The sequence below is a fragment of the Atta cephalotes genome (assembly GCF_000143395.1).
Source record: "Atta cephalotes unplaced genomic scaffold scaffold00098, whole genome shotgun sequence".
In the NCBI taxonomy this organism is placed as follows: Eukaryota; Metazoa; Arthropoda; class Insecta; order Hymenoptera; family Formicidae; genus Atta; species Atta cephalotes.
The window spans coordinates 60,127-76,728 of record NW_012130162.1 but is presented as its reverse complement, the minus strand read 5'-3'; the positions used below and the strand labels follow the sequence as shown (position 1 = coordinate 76,728).

The 16,602-nt window shown below is 31.7% G+C and overlaps 1 protein-coding gene across 1 annotated transcript in view; it reads left to right on the top strand.

The window, feature by feature from the left end:
* The window catches only part of LOC105624982 (NADP-dependent malic enzyme), a 25,777-nt gene extending 9,714 nt beyond the window's left edge, over positions 1-16,063 (top strand). Inside the window, exons 4-11 of the mRNA XM_012206324.1 lie at positions 2,576-2,734; positions 2,804-2,985; positions 14,316-14,625; positions 14,745-14,927; positions 15,033-15,258; positions 15,319-15,461; positions 15,554-15,848; positions 15,915-16,063. Of these exons, the coding sequence (XP_012061714.1) occupies positions 2,576-2,734; positions 2,804-2,985; positions 14,316-14,625; positions 14,745-14,927; positions 15,033-15,258; positions 15,319-15,461; positions 15,554-15,848; positions 15,915-16,063 (1,647 nt within the window). The remainder of the gene's footprint in view (positions 1-2,575; positions 2,735-2,803; positions 2,986-14,315; positions 14,626-14,744; positions 14,928-15,032; positions 15,259-15,318; positions 15,462-15,553; positions 15,849-15,914) is intronic.
* The last annotated feature ends 539 nt before the right edge of the window (positions 16,064-16,602 follow it).

Sequence of the window (16,602 nt, the reverse complement as noted above, 5' to 3'; positions counted from 1 at the left end):
TATATATATATATATATATATATATATACATACATACAGGGTGTTTCATTTTAAGTGAGAGTAAGATAATATGGTCGATTATCTCGTGAATCGATGCTTTTATTAAAAAATTTTTCGAACGGAAGTTGCTTGAAGGGGAACACATAATGAAAATATGCACTTGATCTTGAGTGACCTTGTCAAAATAAGATCAAAGTCATTTTTTTTTTAAATGGAAACTCCTATTTTTTATTACAAATGCTCGTAGCTTATTTCGAGAGCTTTCCAAAACAGTAAAGTTAATTTTCGTTAAATTATTTGTTAAATTATAAAGCAAAATCGAGTACTGATCCGGCTGATTAAGACAAGACCGATCATTTTCTTGCAGATATAGCCTCAATCGTTTCTCAAAATTTTCTATAATTGAAATTAAAATAAATAATTTTGTAAACAATATTTTTTACGTAGCCTTACGAAAAAAATCACATAAAGTTAAATCAGGAGACTGTGGAAATCATCGAATCTATCCATACCTCCCATTTGCAAATGCATTTGCAATTAACATTTTGAGTTTCACCTTCATTTAAATTTTCTTCACAAATGAAACATATATTTTCTGTCATCATTCATTGTAACTGAAATATAACAAAACACACTTTTTAACAGATAGATTGTTGCAGCCAAACTAACGTTTGCTAGTTATAATATTGAAATACCCTTTTTTCCTTCCCTAATGCCATCATAAAAGACAGATATTGGCTCTTGATATGTATATAAATAATCATTAACACATTGCCAAAAGAATAAATAGATTAGCGGCATATCTGCTTCGAAGGGACAGTTATATAATATGATGAATATTCAGAGAATTTAATGGTCAAGTTATTTAACTTTAGAAGGCCATTATTTGAAGAAATATTTACCTGATGAAAAATATGTATAAATCTTTTTTGTAGAGAATTTTATAAGCTTTAATTTTGTACAGAATTATTTTTCCATAAAATTGAAGAAAAACAAAGTGATAAATCGATAAAAAACTGATTTTTAACCTCTTCTTTCCCCTTGGAAGGAGATACGCAGTTATCCTTCATTGGAAGGGGAAAATTTCATAATTTCTTAATGACACCTAAAACTAATTTATTAAAAAAATTTATTAAAAAAATTTGAATTATTTCTACCCCAAAATACTTGGCGCCTGGCCTATGTTGTATTAGTTATTTCTTTGTGGAAAAAAATGGTCCATGTTGATTTTTATTTAATTTTTTGGATTCGTGGAGAATGGTTGACTATTAATAATTAATAATTAATAGTGCCCTAATAATTTATAAAAAAATTGATTGGTCAAATACTTTGTTTTCAATCGTTTACATAAAATTGAAGAAAATGTAGATTTTGTTTAAAGTTTTCGATTTAATTCTTGAGTACTTATAGTGCTCGGAGGCTAATCTGTTATTCTAAGAATATACAATAATCATTCAGCTCTCTCATGGAATTTCGAGCAATTTGAGCCTCTACGAGCTACTTTTTAGCTTCTATGAGCTATTCAGATTTCTCTCGTGCTACTAATAATGGAACCAATCTTCACCGATTTTAATGAGCTTTGGATGTATTATATAGCATGTATCATCGAAACTATAAGAGAAAAATAAAATAGAAAAAGTTTTTCGGAATGAAAATTGAATGACTTTAAGAATACTTTAGAACTATAATAAAAAAATTTGTTTAAATTATTTATTATACCTGCGCGTCATGCGTATACAAGCACTAAATTTATACTGAAGAACTTCGAATTTCGTTTTAAAATTTTAGGGACATATTCTTGAAAAGTTATATTATCGATTTATCGAAAAAAAATTTGACTTTTTTTTACCCTCTAAAGACCACAGAATAAATTCTTTATTTTTTTGGACTCTATATACTCTATATATACTTGAAGCTTGCCTCTTCAAGAACAGTCAACGTTAATTACTTTAGTGTGTTAAACAAAACTGCTATAAGTAATTAGCATGACGCTTTCTCCAAAATATTAAAAAATTAATTAAAAATATGTAGCGGCCGGAACTTTGTTTAAAAATTATTGTAGAGCATAGAATTCTGTTAGAACTATGAGAACTATTGCCAAAAGTAATGATATTTATTGTTTTTTTTTGTACTTTAAAGAAAAAATATTATGCTACATTCGCGAAGTTAATATGCCATATTTGATTTTTTTATGTAAAAAATGCGGAATTTTTTGGTATTTTTATATAGAACTATGAAATGTGCTATTGAAACATTATTTTTTTTTTATATTAATAGAATGTCGTACGAACTTCATAGATCCGCAGAGCGATACTTTTTTGCCACATTCGTTTATTTCGTGCAAAAACGCGTCAAATGAGCCTAACTTCATCAAAATCGATGAGAAAGACAGAATTCTTGAGTATGATGGAAGAGTAACTCTTCCATTCCCTGTTTTAAACGTCAATGATTATCCATGTATAATGTGTACACTTTTGGCGCGGAATTCCGTAATCCCATTCGATGAGTACTCTGGCGTAGCGAAAGAGTTAAGGCAAATATACTATCTCAGCGTGAATATTTCGATGAATAACAGGGCTTGGCGTTCACTCTGAAAGAAAGAATAGCTCTCGGAATACATGGACTACAGCCTCCCAGATTTAAGACGCAAGAGGAACAACTGGCTTTGTGCAAAGCCTCAGTAATGAAATATTCAGAGGATCTGAATCGATATTTGTATCTTGTGGAACTTCAGGTAAATAATACCTTTTGCGCCATTTTGTTATAGAGAATTTGTCCTTAATTTCTTTGAAATAATTTCTAGGAAAGGAACGAAAGATTATTTTTTCGCTTGTTAAGCGAAAATATCGAACAAATGATGCCAATTGTCTATACACCTACCGTTGGTTTGGCCTGTCAAAAGTTTGGTGTGATATATCGTAGACCTCGCGGACTTTTCATTACTATATATGATAAAGGCCATATTTACGAGATTTTGAATAATTGGTTAGTATAAAAAAAATATGCAAAATATTGTTGTATCTATAAAAAAGACATTTGCAGTCTGTCTTTTATTGTTCTCTTAATAAAAGTCATACGATTAATCAAAAAACAATAAAATAATTAAACTATCGCTATATGAATCGCTATATAAATTAAATAAATGAGAAAGGCCAAATACGAAGCTATCTTGTACCTAATACTAATAATAATACTTATATGTGAATTTTAAAGAAATGCTGAAGTGACTAAGTTATCGAGACATTATAGTTCTATAAAAATCTCCGAATTGACTGAACGGAATCAAAAATCCTTTTATAGGATTAAAGGGGAAGATCATTTTAGCACATAGTACGATAGCATACATCTACTCATATCGGCCATCTACTCATATACCAATTTTATCAATGGGAATATTTTACTTTAGACAATAATAATATAATCTTCTTCTTACGGACTCTCCCAAATTCAACAACAAAAAATCCAAAAAATCAGGGCGAATGAAAATCAGCATGGTAGTACGCAATTTTAAATCCTTATTCCAAAAAATAGTACGTTTCAGTTCACTTTGAAACCATCTTCAGCAATACAATTTCAAAATATCAATGTCTTCATGCCTGAAGAAAAAAATCACCATCAGATTAACAGATTTGATGTTATAAAATTCTAAGATTAGAATAAATCCTAAGAATAAAAGGAATTCATCTCGATATTGAATCAAAAACAATTAAATTTATTATCACTAGAGAGTATCATGTTGAAACGCATGTTAATCTCAGCTTGAACGAAACATGATTAATTTTACTTTAGACTGGCTAATTAGTAATGTGCGTTATTGAAACCCTCCTGATTAAAGCAGACGCAAAATTTGGAGGAGATGCAATGGACTTCATACTAAAATCGAAAGATCTTATTTTAAAAACCTACTTATTTTTAAGCTCGTACAGCTGTCATTTAACGTAGATGCTTTCTCAATACAAGTTTTAGTTGGAATGGACAAAACGACAGTGTACTACACATCAGATTACGTGAACGATTGAACAATACTGAATTTATGAAACTAGGATTAAAAAAAATTATAATTATATGGACGCGCTTAATAGAGTCAACTGTTATGGAGCGAATCTGTGAGTGTGATTATGATCGATAGACAAAAATAAATTAAAAAATTGCCTGATTATCTTCAAAAAAGTAAGAAAAAAACAGAACAAGACAAGTAGAATATTTTTGGTCGCATCCGGAATCCTTTTCCCATACTTCTCAAAATGATATAAAAAGCAATCAATATTATTTTGAGAAATTGCCTCTCCCACCTAATAATTTTAATGCTAATAAGGCAATTATGATAATTTTCCATTTTTCTATTTGAAAGACAAATGTTGCAGATACATATTAGGCAGTATGACAGCGCGACGTAGGTTATTGACGGTAAGTTTATAATATAAATAATAAAACTTTATAATATAAATTATAACGTCATCGTCATTAGCTACTGACTCACCTACCTACTCATTACCGTGCCTGCCCTTGCAAAGTTTGCCGCGCACTCTTCATACTGTCTAGTATGTATCCGCAACATTCTGTACATCCTCATTAACAACTATTAAGACATAAATTCATTAGTTTCTTTAGTATCTATTTTGATAAATGTTTAATGTCTGTTAGATGAAAATTTCTCGTTATCTATAAACAATGGAAATAAATTAATATTCGAATGTATTAAAAATATTGAAAATAATATTAAAAATCTACAAACCTCTGTACACAACATAGTGAGAAAGCATTCAATACTAATTATTAATAGTTTAATATCTTTCAGTCTTAAAAAGAAATTAATCTATTACAACTTACTAAAACTAACAAAGTATACCAAGCAATTTCTTAACAATCGAAACATTATATTTACGAGGATTGACAAAGGCAATCTAACTTTAGCACTTGATAAGGACACCTACAAAGAAAAAAATCAATTTAATAATTCTTGATAAAAATACGTATTTAAAAATCATCAAAAGATTAGCGAGATAGCTCGCTTTATAACTTGGCGACATTTTTACACAAATTGATTGTCAAAGGTATTCTAAGAGCTCCTAGCCATATCAATAATAGTTTTAAGAGTAACTATATAAAAATTATATAAAAATTTTCGAGATAACAATTTAAAAATATAAACAAATGACAAATGAGCAATTGGGAATTGGCAGGGGCGGATCCAAAAGTTTATCAAGGAAGGGGGGGACCATTGACACACCGCAAGCAAAAATTTTTACAATCAAATATAAAATATTTAAATTACTATTGGTATATTACATTAAAAAGTATTATAATCCGTATGTCAAAATGATCGATAAAAGTAAGCGAGAGAGACCATAGAAGACGGCTATTTCTTTTCATTCAACGGTGTAAGAGAGGGAGATTGACTGTCTTCCATGGTTCCTTTCGTTTACTTTTATCGACCATTTTGACACATTATTGTCAACTATATATATTAAATACTATTTAAATACGGATCGCACAGTCCATTTTCTATGAGCGAGTTCAAGACATCAAAGCAACTAGGCATGCTTGCCGAGCGAATGAGCATAATTAGTTCTTACCTATGGATCCAATCAATTATGTTTAATTGCTTGGCGAGACTTAGCCGCTTTGTCAACTTGAACGCGCCCTATGTCTTTGGTGCCACATGACTTATACAATGGTACCAATACCGAACTCTGTTCACCCAGCACGAACAAGAGGAAAATAAAAATTGTAGCAGAGACTTCATTTATTTACTTTTTGGAATATAAAAAAGAATCTATATCCCAGCAAATGAAAATGGATTGAAATGGATTGGAAATTTTCAATCTATCTGAATCTGTATTTTAAATCCATAAAAATGGATTCCATATAAAAATTTTTGTATATGTAAAAGTTTAAATAAATTAAAATAGTAATTACATGAAATTCTATAGTTATTATTTTAAAACTTTTATACAAAAAATTATACTAGCTGTATAATAAAGGAAACATATTAATATAAAATATACATAAATTAATTTATTAATTAAAAACGATTAATTTATTAATTAAAAACAAGGAATTTATATTTGTAACATTTATTGTACATATTTACGTAATTCTTTTTATGTCTCTTTTAAGTATTAAATGAAGTAGAATTCATGATATATTTTACGGCACTTTTTTTTTAAGTTGTATTAAAATGAAAAATTTCTTATTCATAATTCTGAATAAAATAGCATTTTTCATGATGCATTTTTAAATGAAATAATGGATTTTCTACTCACAATTTTGAATTGAATAATATTCATGGCCCATTTAAAAAAAATGAGCTATTAAAAAAAAACTTTATATATGTATATACATGTATATTCAATTGATTTAAAAAACTATATTTCCTATTCAAAATTTTGAATTTAGCAATATGCACAGAAATTATTTTATATATATATATGTGTGTGTATATATATATATATATATATATTGTTTCAACTGATTAAAAAATTACATTTTCAGAATTTTAAATTAAGCTGTATTTATGATGCACACAAAATACTATAATATTATAATATTATTTTTAGATTATATAATATTATTTCTATACTTTTCAATCTAAAAATAATATTAATATTTTTTGTGCACAACACACACTCATTATAAATACTGTCAATTCAAAATTTTGAACAGGAAATGCAATTTTTCAATTCAATTGCATCCAACTGAATCTAATTGAATCCAATTGAATCCAAAAAAACTATTTAAAATACGTATTTGGAAGATAGAAAAAAATTTCAATCCATTTTATCCATTCTCATTTGCTGGGATGTATATATTTCTGAAAATGCATAGGGTTTCAACGGGATTCGAACCTTAGAGCTTAAGACTTGTGGGATGGTAATTGTATACGCTAATCCTGAACTGTAATCGCACTTATGCGCAGGCAATTTAGAACTATTCGACTATTATTCGATTTCTCGTATAAATTAATTTAGATAATTATTTAGAAGACGCCCCTTACTTTCAATTTCAATGAAATTATGCTCATTCAACGTTTTTGCATGAAACGAAAGAATCCGATAGTAAAATTTGTCTAGGACCGCGAAACGAGATATTAAGCATTAAAGTTAATTATTGAGGTAAGGAAATCTGTCACACTGACTTATATTAATACAGCGCTATGTACACATATTTTAGGGTGCGTTCAAAAAAACGCTATTCGCATTATTAGCGTTATCAAGCTGTTCACGAAGTTGCAGATAATACTAACAAATATGAAGTGCAAGCTCATGAAGTCCCAGCAAATGAGAATGGATTAAGATGGATTAAAAATTTTTTAATACGTACTTTAAATCTATGAAAATGGATTGAATGGATTGAAATGGATGCTGACATTAGTTTAATATTCGAAAAAAAAAAACATTCATATTTAAGAGTTACAAATTTTATTCCTAAGATATTTATAATAATTATAAATGCCTGAAATTGATTACTTTAAATTGGTATTAAAAAACGCACTTTAGTGGGATTCGAACTTGGGACTTCTGGATTATGAATCTTCTGCGTTGCCTGCTACACCACTTCTTCAATTATAATCAGTTAATCTAGCGCACGAAATTATATGAATACAATAAAAATATTATCATTTAACATTTATAATGAAATATAAACAATTTACTATAAAACGACATTGGGCATTGGGTAAAAATCGGATAACCTAATCTCTTGGCCGATCTCACAATCAGAGTAATATTTGGGATTGGAGTGCTCGGTTTGGTTTGCTAGTGTTAATATCGATTATTCATTTTATTTTTAATCAAAGAGAAATAAAGAACATAACTAAATTATTTTTACGTTTTGTACTTTATAAATATAAATAGTTTTTTGAACTTACAATTAGTTAGATTAAAATGAAGAATTTCCTACTCATAATTTTGAATAAATTAAGCAGCATTTATGGTTCATTTTTAAATAAAAACTTTTTTTATTTAATTGGAATAAAAAATTGCACTTTCTTATTCGGAATATTGAATTGAACAGTATTCATTTTGCACAGAAATTATTATTTTTTAATTTAACTGAAATAAAAAAATTGTACTTCCTATTCACAATTCTGAATTGAGTAGTATTCACGATGCACAGAAAATGCTAATATTAGTTTTAGATTGAAAGGCATAGAAATATGCTCTATGCAATTCCTATAAATGAATAAAAATGCATTCAGGATTGAAAAGGATTCATTTTAACATTCATGAATTCATATTTCTGAAAATCTGATCCATTTCAATCCATTTTTGTTTATTAGGATAGTAGCGCTTGGGTTCGAGGTGGCTACGACGATTTTAGCATTAGCATTCGCGTTTTTCGGTCTCGGTCTGGACCGGCCCTTCGAAATTTTTCCCAACTTCCTGACAGTCCCATCCGTGCCTGGTGTATGCAAACTTTCTAATATCATAATTACAAATAAAGATTATAAAGGCATTGTTAATTAATTAAAATTATAATCAAGCATTTTGCAATAATAATGGATAAAGATAAAACTAATAGCGAATTCGATAACGCACGAATTGGACGTACTCAGTACTCATTGGTGCATATTAACCCGGCGTAAGCTAGGTCGGGTATATCACATCCGACGTATTAATCTCTTTAATAGTTAAAATTATTATTAATTTTAATAAAATTTTAATAGTTTTCTTATAATTCTGAATATTTTGTAGTTTTTATAATGGGAGATTCGTTGTGTCTTATGAAGTACTTTTAGATTTAAGTACTTTTAGATTTAGATTTTTTTAGGTACTTTATCACTTAGCTCAAGCCGGGTTAAAGCCATTATACATAAAATAACGTAAATATATATTTATAAATAAGCATAGAAATCGATTAAATCGTGAAATACTCAATACATTCTATTGTATTATTAGATAAAATATATTTTATAATTCGAAAAATTTGCATTTTATTTTTATATTCAAATTAAATCAGTGTACAACGGCTTTAATATGCATCAGTACGCACTAGTGTTTTCAATCAAATTCGCCATAATGCTCATTATATGGAAAAAGAGAAAATGCTTTTGGTGCTTATTTCCTTAAAAAAACTTAAAAAAGCTGTCGAAAATAAAAAGACCGATGTAATGAACTAAATTTGGAAGTTTGTTTGGTTATGAAGATTGCACTTCTTCCTCAAAGAAGTTCGTAACTTTCCTTGAGAAAAAGAAGATTAAGGCTCCTTGTTTGGAAGGTTAAGGAAGATTTTTGAAAAATGAGGTACAAGGAATTTTCATTCTTCAAGGAAGGGACTATGGGCAATATTCATAGTCAGTTCTTATTTTAAGATCGTCTTAAGTAATGTGCTAATACGGCTCTTTGATTCACATATTAAGACTATTTAAAACGATCTTAAATATAAGATCCGACTGAATACCGGCTTTATTACTGGATATTATTTCTAATTCCTTATTGCTTCTATTGTGTCTTTTACCACAGTATAGGTAGAAATAGTGTCGGCATCTTTGATCTGATTGCTAATGACCGACCACCTTGTTGTCAGCTGTGAATGAGCATATATAAGAGCGAAGTTGCTTTCTTTCTTAATTTCCTTAGAGAAAACTAAGAAAAACTAATTGCGCCAGAGACGATTAGCATCATTTTTGACAGAGTGAACTTACTGTTCTTACCTATTGAAGCTCTATATTAATAAAAGTAGCACAAAAGTTCGCCATATTGGATCTACTAATCATATCAATTATACTAAGCTTATTGGACAGATAAGATCCAAGGTATTCCGATTGCGCACATTATCGATCGGACACGGCAGTATTTCCCAATTGAATAGATGCGATCGGACACAGACTCGATCGGATATACAGCATTGCATTAAGACACGGACTCGATTACATACGAACCCGTTTGCATACGGATCCGATTGCACACAGATTATTCTCACACTCCACTGTTTTCATGAGTTTAGAAATATTCCAAGCAGATACAGTCTACGTTGCAATTTCTAGGTAGTAGGCCCCAAGCGGGTAGGATATTTTTTTTTTTGTTCGGGTCGGCATAGTCAATCAATGGTTCGACACAACGAACCAATAAATATGATACTAATGTAACGATTAGCACAAATAAACCGTGCTGGGCGTCACATGTTGCCATCACACGTTAACAACGGGCCTCAGGCCTCGCGTCGCGAAAACACTGAAAAGGTACACTATAATGCGATTTATGAATCATCTGGCGAATTCGCGAGCGAAAGCGACGAGTCATGCGTGATAGCGAAACCGAATAGAAAACGTATCGCTCCTGCGCGACCGACTTAATTGAAATTCTTAATTAATGCAAACCCAATTAAGATCACAGTGCTTACAGTAAAAGTCAAAACCGAACGAAATGATAACCGCGATGATCGGAAAACCTCTTTCAAGCGCGCTCCTACATATTAACGACAACATACAACAAAAATCTTATTAATTACTTCTTATTCTACTTCTAATTACTTCTTATTCATAATTACTTCTTATTAATTACTTCTTATTATATATATATAAAATCTTATTAATTATTACTAAAAGTAATAATTAATATAATTAATATGATTGCAAGTAAATGGTCCTGAGGTAACTTTCATAAAGAGCCTTAAAATCCCTAATTATTCAACGGAGATTCTTCAACTTTCTCAAAAACATCTAAATAAATATGAAAAACCGTTGGATAATTGAGCGGAGCTCAAACTCAACTCGATATCGAAAATCTAATACATAAAAAACTTCTGATACGGGAATAGTAATCAAATGGACAATCTGATCAAATGCAAGCGCGAAAAAATCAAAAGGGCCTCGCAAAAATTCCTTTTTGTGCCCTCGCACGATCAAAAAAACTGCATTAATTAAGGAATAATCATGTAAAATAAAAATCTATAGAATGTTCTAGAACAATGTTCCATTGGAGCCAAAGCCTATCATTAGTTTGCTCGCGAGATGTTCTTTGTATATAAACGAGGTCCAGGACGAGCGTCTTCGCTCGTACTTTGTTTTAGTTTTCTTTTGTTAAAGCTTCGCTTAACAAAAGTTAAACCTTGCGCAAGTAAAATAGCCAGAATCGATTATTAGAGTAGAAGTTACATTGTGCACGCCGCGTAAGGCTGTGAGCCCACTTATATTAGACTTCAATTGTATCTTTATTTTTCTTTCTTCTTTATCGAGAACATTCAATTGTAAAATCAGAATAATCATTGCTATTCAATTGTAACCTGTTTTTAGTTCATTTTCTCTTCTTTATTATATTTTTTTTGTGTGAGTTCAATAGTGCATTAAAATCTAATTGATATAATCTGCTAATTCTCCTTTTCTTTTCATTTTTTTTTATCTCGTGCCCGAAATGCCTGAATGTTACGTGTCTTGTTTGTGATGTTCCTTAATTGTCATTGTATGAGAGGCCTAACGCGCAACGCATTTCCGCGAGTGCCTCCTAGTTGTTCGAAGTGTCGGCGACGATCCATCATCTACAATAGCGCGCCGTTATAGCGCGCTATCTGTCGTTCCTTCACGCCCGCTCATATTCGTTCTTAAGCATTCACCAGAACGCTCCTTTCCTTGATCACTCGAGTGCTCGAAACAGAATCGATGATTATCCGAGCGGGAACACAAGGGCTCCCCACCGCTCCATGTTGACATTCGAACCCTCGTTGCTCGTCCCAATCTCAATAGCTTCTCGCAAAGGAAAAGGGGTGTAGATCTTCCTCCTGTTATCCGGCGGCTCCTTTATTTGAAGGCGCATTTTACCTTTCCAATCGAACGCCCCAGCGATACTCCGATTCCGAGGCTTCCGTGGCACTCTCGCCTAACTTAAGTGCTAAGTTAAGCCAATCGCGATGTTCACAGGAGCAACCGATGCCGTGTGTGCGCGCCGAGCGGGCCGCGAGGCCGCCTATAGGAGCCTGGTGCGTGAGTATCACCACGAAGAATTCGCAGATCCGTCATGGATTCCCCGAGCCCGGAGTACCACCCAGTACCAGGAACTATCCCGATCTCTGCCCGGCCCAAGAGATCCGACCTGTCTGTCGCGCATACTAAAGATCTTCCGGTGAGATCCACATAATAAAAAAGCTAGATCCAAATAAAGGGGATCATCTCATTGGAGACCAGATCTCGTTCTTCTTTTTTGTTTCTCCTTTCTTTTTGTTATATTTTTCTTCTCTTTCCCCATTTTCCCCTGCTCCATATACTTCCGCACGCATCGAAAGATAACGGAGCGCCCCGCGTTTCAGAAACGTGAAAGAAAATTGAACGTGACAATTAGTCTATACATCCCACTGTCTACATGACAGATTTTCTAATTTCAACAACAGTACAATTATAGGAGTTGTGCGTCCTTTTTGCAGGGGAGAGAAGTAAAATGAGAATCGCATGGATATACAAATACTTATTTATGTTTTTTCATCATTTAATATTTTCTTTTTTCCGATCGCTATTGCGTCTGATTGAGTATGCGCAATCGGATCTGTGTGCAATTGGATCGGTGTGCAATCGGATCTATGTGCAATCGGGTCCATAAACAATCCGTGTCCTAATATAACGCTGTGTGTCTGTTTGGGTCCATGTCCAATCGGGAAATACTGCCGTGTCCGATTGATAATATGCGCAATCGAGCCTCACTCAGGTTCAAAATAGCGATCGAAATAGCCAACAGGAGAATTGTCGACATTTCGACTCAGATCAAAGAAATGTGCTATTTTTATTAATATTGAGCTTACCTATACTGTGCCTTGGTATAAAAATATAAGATATTTCCCAGCATACCCAATGCGCATAGCGGCTAGTCTTTGATTACAGTATTGTCCTGTCTTAGGCTACGCATTTGATTAGTTGTTCTGATATAGGACCGTAGCAGAAAGACTGACTTATAATCTTAAGACTTATAACTGAAGTCTTATCTCTTTAGTAACGCACAAGAAATTATTGCTGAATTCACACTAGATTCGATGTACGTCGTACGACGATCTATAACCAATCAGAAAATAGGATTTTGCTTCATATCATCGATACAAAATAAAATTCTGCTTTCTGATATGTATGAATCCAGCATATTTTATGACTTATGTTTTAAAGATATGAATAAATGCGATAAAACATAAGTCATAAGATAATTCTTGTGCGTAAGCCCGGATCTATTGGGTTGTGCGGAAAGTTCGTGTCGCAAAAGATTTAAATTTAATAAATGAAATTAAAAATTTAAATCTTCTGCGTTTCAATTTTCCTTCAAAATCGGCACGAACTTTGCGGACAACCCAATACAATAGATTTTTAAGCCTTAAGCCACAAGAAATGGACGAATCATAATTAATTGTTCTTCTCGCATTCGACTTATACGTAATTGGTCAATTTCTTGCAGTTTAAAGTTTAAAATACCCATTGTAGATTCGAACTTATTAAAAACATAAGACTTAAGTCATAAAATATTGGGCGCGTTCAAGTCGACAAAGCGAATAGCCTACTCGCCAAGCAAATAAACATGATTGGTTGTTACTTATAGGTCCAATCAATCACATTCAATCGCTCAGCGAACAGACTTTGTCCGGCTTGAATGCGCCCACTGTCTTAAGATTATAAGTCAACTTTCTGCTAAGATCATTATGTGTAATGAAATATCTTATATTCTTATACTATGTGTTACCCTTACTCTCTCTTGCCTCTCTTGTATTGAAATCATAACAGTATCTAGAAGTAATTCCTTTCCAGTAAGAAATGAATGGAATCGATGTTGATTCGACATCGATTTCATTGTCATTTCACAGGGGGTTGACGACTTTTATGAAAATAAAGTTTTGTTTGTTAAACGAATTTTACTTCATCAGATTAATTGCTCACACCATTTTTCATCACTGTGACTTTCTTGTTTGCTAAACGAATTTTACTTCATCAGCTTTAGTTCATGATTGTGTTTCAAATCTGATAAGTAATAATCGGCATACAATTTATATTACATAATTGGAAAATGTCTTTAAAATTTATATATAAATATTATTATACATCATTTATGTATAAATATTATTATATATTATATATTATTAAACATCAAGATTTAGCCTCGATTGTATTTGAATTTTCTGTATTCATTTGATTTGAAAAGTATAATTACTATTGTAAGGAAACAGATTGTAAGGAACACTCTATAAAGTTTAAACGAAAAGCATGTATTTGGAGTATGTTTGCTAAAAATAGAATTCCATATATTGCACATTTTGCTGCGTTGTGTAATGCAAGAAAGAAATTACTTTACATATAGTATGGGATATTAATTTATCATCAATGTTGATCACGACGATTTCCGCATTTTTAGGCCAGAACAAGCGGTGCGGGCCATCTGCGTAACAGATGGTGAACGAATTTTAGGTCTTGGTGATCTCGGAGCTTGCGGCATGGGTATCCCCGTTGGAAAACTAGCACTTTATACAGCTCTGGCTGGTATCAAACCGCATCAATGTCTCCCGATTACCATCGATGTAGGCACTAATAACGAACAACTAAGAAACGATCCTTATTACATTGGTCTTAATAAGTCCAGAAACCAAGGTGCCGAATATGATGAATTAATCGATGAATTTATGGCTGCCTGCGTGCAAAAGTATGGACAAAACGTTCTTATTCAAGTAAGCTAACGTGTTTTAAATATATATTTAATAACTTTTAAATATATATTATGTCTTTAACTCAAATTTTGTTAAATAACCTTATGATACGTACGTGTAATATTGCACGCTTGTTTTAGTTCGAAGATTTCGGAAATCATAATGCCTTCCGTTTCTTAGACAAATACAGAAATAAATATTGTACGTTCAACGATGATATACAAGGTACAGCTGCGGTTGCTGTAGCTGGAATTTTAGCATCGCAAAGAATAACTAAGAAAAGAATGGCAGATAATAAATTTGTCTTCCTTGGTGCCGGAGAGGTTTGTAAATTTTCAACATAATGCAATAGTCTTATTTCGAAGATAGTAAATATTTATGTTTGTTTTAAATTCGCTTTATAACAATATTTATTTTATTTGATATAGGCAGCTATTGGAATTGCTGATCTTTGTGTCAAAGCAATGGAAGCTGACGGTTGCACTCAACAACAAGCGCGCAATAATATTTGGATGATGGATATTGATGGATTACTCGTAAAGAATCGGCCCGAGGGTAATTTGGAAGGCCACAAGATTTGGTACGCGAAGGACTACAAAGTAATGAAGACATTAATCGAAGTTGTGAAAGAAATCAAACCTTCTGTCTTGATAGGTAAGCAGATTTCTTAAAAAAAAAAAACAATCTTGGTATAGAACTGAAATGTTCGTATAGGCGCTTCGGCGGCGGCAGGGGCATTTACTCCTGAAGTCTTAAGAGAAATGGCAAAAAATAACGAGAGGCCGTTGATCTTCGCTTTAAGTAATCCAACCAGTAAAGCTGAATGTACGGCGCAACAAGCGTATGATCATACTGATGTATGAATATAATAAAATCTTAAATAATACAATGATAATTTTACTTTTTAGCATACTAAATTCATTCGTCAGACTAAACGTCTATGTTTTAGGGTAGATGTGTATTCTCTTCGGGTTCACCATTCGGTGAAGTAAAACATAATGGAAAAATATATAAGCCTGGACAGGGTAATAATGCATATATCTTTCCTGGTATCGCTTTAGGGGTTATTGCGACTGGAGTACATCATATTACTGAAGATTTATTCTTGATCTCGGCACAAACTGTCGCTGATCATGTAAAAAATGAAGATCTTGAAAGGGGTAGTTTATATCCGCCATTAAATAATATTCGTGAGTGTTCTATCGACATCGCGGTTAAAATAGCTGATTACGCTTATGCTAAAGGTAGGTATTGTTATAATTTCGTAATTGTATTTAAAATACTAGTATTATCTATTGTTATATTTATAGGTGGTTTAGCAAGCGAATATCCGGAGCCAAAAGATAAACGACAATTCATCATAAGTAAGATGTACGATGCCAACTACGATAGTCCACTGCCAAATTTGTATGAATGGCCGGGTGATTATGCCAAACCACGTATCTTACCGGAAAAGTAAATATAATGAACTTCATGACTTATAAGTTAATTCTTTCAACTATGTAACGTTACATTATTTAATCCAGTGAAATTTATCATTTTCATAAGTTGTAGAATTAAAGAAATACATATTGGATTGATCAAAAGTAATGTCATTTTTTTTAGCTCAAAATTATATAATAACTTCATTAAAAATGAAATTTAAATTAAAAAAAAGCTTGAAATCTCTCTTTCGAAATTACTGTATGTTTTTAGTTTCTGTAAATTCGATTTTTACTTATAGAAAATAACAAATTGAAAAAAAAGGAAATTTTCTTTTTGCTTAGTAAATCAGTTACATGCCCAAAAAAATTTGTCAAAATTTTCGACTGTTTATCGTAAAAACTTGAAGGTTTCCCTACAAAATCATTTTTTAAAAATATCCCTACAATTTTTTGTTACTCGCGGTTTAAGAAAAAGAGTATTCTGATTTTGATTGTCCATAACTCCGTCAAAAATCAATTAAAGGATTCTTAATAGATTTTTAAGTAAGATAGATACACCGATTCTAAATCCCCA